We start from the raw sequence: 3,526 nt of genomic DNA on the forward strand, positions 1-3,526 counted from the left end.
ACCACCACAACCTTGATCTTGAACTTGTAGCTCCCCCAGACTGTGAAAGAATAAATTTCTGTTGTTTAAATCACATAGTCCATGCTAGGAGATGACACAAGGCCTCCACAGCTATATGAGGCACACACCACCGGTGACTCTGTTTGCCTTGAAGAGTATAATTAGGGTTATAGAGCATTACAGAGACTCAAGTACTTTAGATACACAGCCGCTACTCAAGGCGGGGGTGGGGGGTGGGGGGCTTCCATCTTCCAGGCTGTAGAACACTCCAGGAAAATATGAAATCCAAAGTAGTAAGCCTAGCTTCGGCCTGACAGTGTGTAGTTACAGACTTTTGTTTGTTGTAGTTAAGAGACCCTCACTGAATCTTCACAGGGGAGCAGCCTGTGACGTGAATGGCACCCGGTTACTGTGTCCTTAGTTCCCTGATCAGACACTGTACTTAATTAATCCTTCTTCCTGGCCTCGGGGCGTCTGACAGCTTTCCATAGTTATTAGGAAGACTTCCAAATAGGGCTGGTTTTCCTGCGCTCGGTGGCTTCTCATGCCAGGCACGGGTGGTCATGAGATCGGGGTTTTTCACACAGGAGACACTAGAAAAAACACAGGTTGATTTTAAACGTTATTTTTGTGAAACTTTGGTTGGTCCAATTTTTTTCCTTTTTTTTTTTTAATAAATTATAAATACTTTATCCATTTATCAAAGTTCATCCAAGAACTTCCAAAATATTTAATCTTCTTCATTCTTCAGGGATTATTCATTCACAAAGTAGGCCACCATGTCATATCTTAAATCCTAGAGCTCTCACGCACTCCTTGTGAGCCTCAATGAGACGCCCACAGTGTTCTCCTTTCTCAGTGATGCCCGCATCACGTACCTTCGTGGTCTCCGGGCAGGCGCAGCAGGGCTTCTGTGGCTTTTTCTCCTGAGACTCAGGCGGGGAAGGGCTGGCGGCAGCCAGACCCGGCATCTTTCCAGCCGAAAGCAGCAACGGGCGCACGCGCGTAAAGCTCCCAAACGCCGGCCAACGTTAGCTGTCCGTACCCACTTCCGCAATCAAGTTGGTTGGTCCAATTTTTTAAAGCAAGAACATGACTACAAAAGAAAACCCAGGGCTCGGAGGGAGAGTGACCCACGGGTAGAGTCACTTTGTGAAGGGGCTGTTCTCTCAGATGCTGGGCTCAAGGGCACAGAGAGGAGTAGGTGGGTGGGTAGTGAGCATGCGCGGTCGATCTTGCACATCTTTCTAGCTGAGGAGTGGTCTCTGCTGATGTATTTTGGGTCTATCTGATGCTCGAGTGCCGCTGTCGTCTTTCTGACTGTGTATACGCTGGACTCTGGTGGAAAGATCTGGTCAGAGGCTCTTCTGCAGCAACTCAAGCAAATGCTCCACGTTGGATGATAGGGAGGACAGCCCGGCAGAGCAGAAACAGAGAATTAGGATTCTGTCCCTCATCTTCCAGGCTTGCTATTGTGTGTTTGACTTTCAGGGTGTTTCTCCTCAATGTCTCATCCATGAACATCCCTCTCTTGAAGCAGAGAGATGCCACTCCATCCTTGGGACCCAGCCTGACGTAACCATAGAAACAAAAGCAAACAAACTCAGTCCCAAGTTGCACATTGTAAGACCTAACACTTTAGCATTCAGCTGGAGGTGCATAGAGGCTCTCCTGGGAACTCCAGGGTATGTCTTATGGCACTGGCAATTCTTCCTGCCACCTCTAATCTTCTGCCTGGAAGCTGACATCCAGTCTCAGGAGGGATGTCTTGATCTCTTTGCCTCTGAGACTCCGTAAGGCAAAGCCTCTTCCTATCTGCTACTGTTACCATGGCAGGATGCTGAGGTCGATGGCAAGGTCTCAGTGTCTCCCATGGCTATTGTATTTGCCAGCTGACAAAATGTCTGCCCTGATGTTGTCGCTGCAACTGCCTGGCAGAGTTCTGGGGAAGACCTGGTGGGAAGGCTCCTTTTTAGGCTATGCCAGACTTTGTTTCTGCAGAGATTTCTAGTTTAGGCTTAACTTACCAAGAAAATATGGTCTGAGATGGCACAGTCACAGTCACAGTCAACAGAGAGTGGCAGGTTCAAGTTAGGGCCTGGAGCTCTGGCTGTGTAGTTCTATGATGGAAAAGAGGCCGAGATGACGTTGCAATGGCTCCTTTGTGGTGCTGTCTCCATCAAGTGTCTGTTCTTATCCTCACAAGAGATGATATACAAGGTATTTGCTCTTCCTGGTGCAAAGCAGAAACATTACTTGTGCCTTTCTGACACACAGACTAAACGGTGCCAGTCTCCTGGTGCCTGTTGAGTAAATATTTATTTAAAAAAAAAACCCTGCAGGACCAAGTCACACTGGATTGGTCAAGTGCATTCTCAAAACAGAAACCTCCCTTGCATTTTTTCCTGTTAACTGGGAAGATGTTTCTGGAACAGGTAGGTGTATTGAGAGGTGAGCCTTGCAGAACACAGCGGTCCAGACTGGACAAGCTGAAGTTGTATGGAAAGAATCCACTGAACAGCAGGTCATGTACTTTGGGGAGGAGTCAGAGAGCAACTCCGAATGAGAGTTTTTTCTTTGTAAAAAGAAATTTCTGCTCCTGCCTTAGCCAATTGTTATGTTTCAGTTACCAAAAAAAGTCCCACAAGAAGGCGAAGATTATCCAGGCCTGTGAATTTCACAGTCTTGGAGGAAATCGAGCCTGCATGCCATAGAGGACGCAGGGTTTATTCACCTTGCCTGGCTCTCTGAACCACCAGTTGGACCTCCTCTAAAAGGGGATGGCTCGGGATTATCATTGTGTTGCCAATACCTGCCAATCAAGATGTGATGAGGAGGCTGGGTCCATGTTTGTTACCTGAACAGAAGGAATGATTCCATTAACAGTCTGCGTTTGTGTAGAACTCACTGCGTGGAGAGCACAGTATGTGTTTTGTCTCAAAATCATCACAGCAAATTTTAGGTCGATAGAACATTATTTCTTCATGTGCCTGAGTAGACAGAGAATGTTTTGTATGTGAAAAGCTAGATAAGCACCATGAAAAATGTCACATGGTACCAGAAGATAAACAATAAAAAAGAAACCTTTCTTAGCTCTGGTCCCTAGATCTTTGTTCAAAGATTTTTATGTAGACTCCTAACCCAGAGATTCTCAACCTTCCTCCTTACCCTTTAATTCAGTTCCTCATGTTGTGGTGACCCAAACCATAACATTATTTCATTGCTACTTCATAACTGTAATTTTACTATTTTTATGAATCATAATGTAAACATCTGATATGCAGGATATCTGATATGGGACCCCTGTGGGGCTCATGACCCGAGGGTTGAGAACTGATAACTCTATTATTTTTCTGTGTGCACAAACACATCTATAGACATACATGTGCCCGTAGACATATATAAAATATACTAATATGTGTAACAAGCCAATCTAGTTCTTTTAATAACAACGCCTATACACTTTTAAACTTATTTATTTTATGAGTATGGGTGTTTTGCCTGCATGTGTGTTTATGCACCATGT

At 45.3% G+C, this 3,526-nt stretch overlaps 1 protein-coding gene across 1 annotated transcript; it reads right to left on the reverse strand.

Annotated features, from left to right (window-relative positions):
• Positions 1–668: 668 nt before the first annotated feature.
• LOC129675217 (cytochrome c oxidase copper chaperone-like) lies at positions 669–1,034 on the reverse strand. Its single transcript, XM_055605235.1, has one exon. It carries the CDS (start codon positions 969–971, stop codon positions 783–785), a length of 189 nt encoding a protein of 62 aa, XP_055461210.1. The 5' UTR covers positions 972–1,034; the 3' UTR covers positions 669–782.
• Between the last annotated feature and the right edge of the window lie 2,492 nt (positions 1,035–3,526).

This window comes from Psammomys obesus, unplaced genomic scaffold, assembly GCF_907164565.1.
Source record: "Psammomys obesus unplaced genomic scaffold, mPsaObe1.curated_primary_1811, whole genome shotgun sequence".
NCBI lineage: Eukaryota > Metazoa > Chordata > Mammalia > Rodentia > Muridae > Psammomys > Psammomys obesus.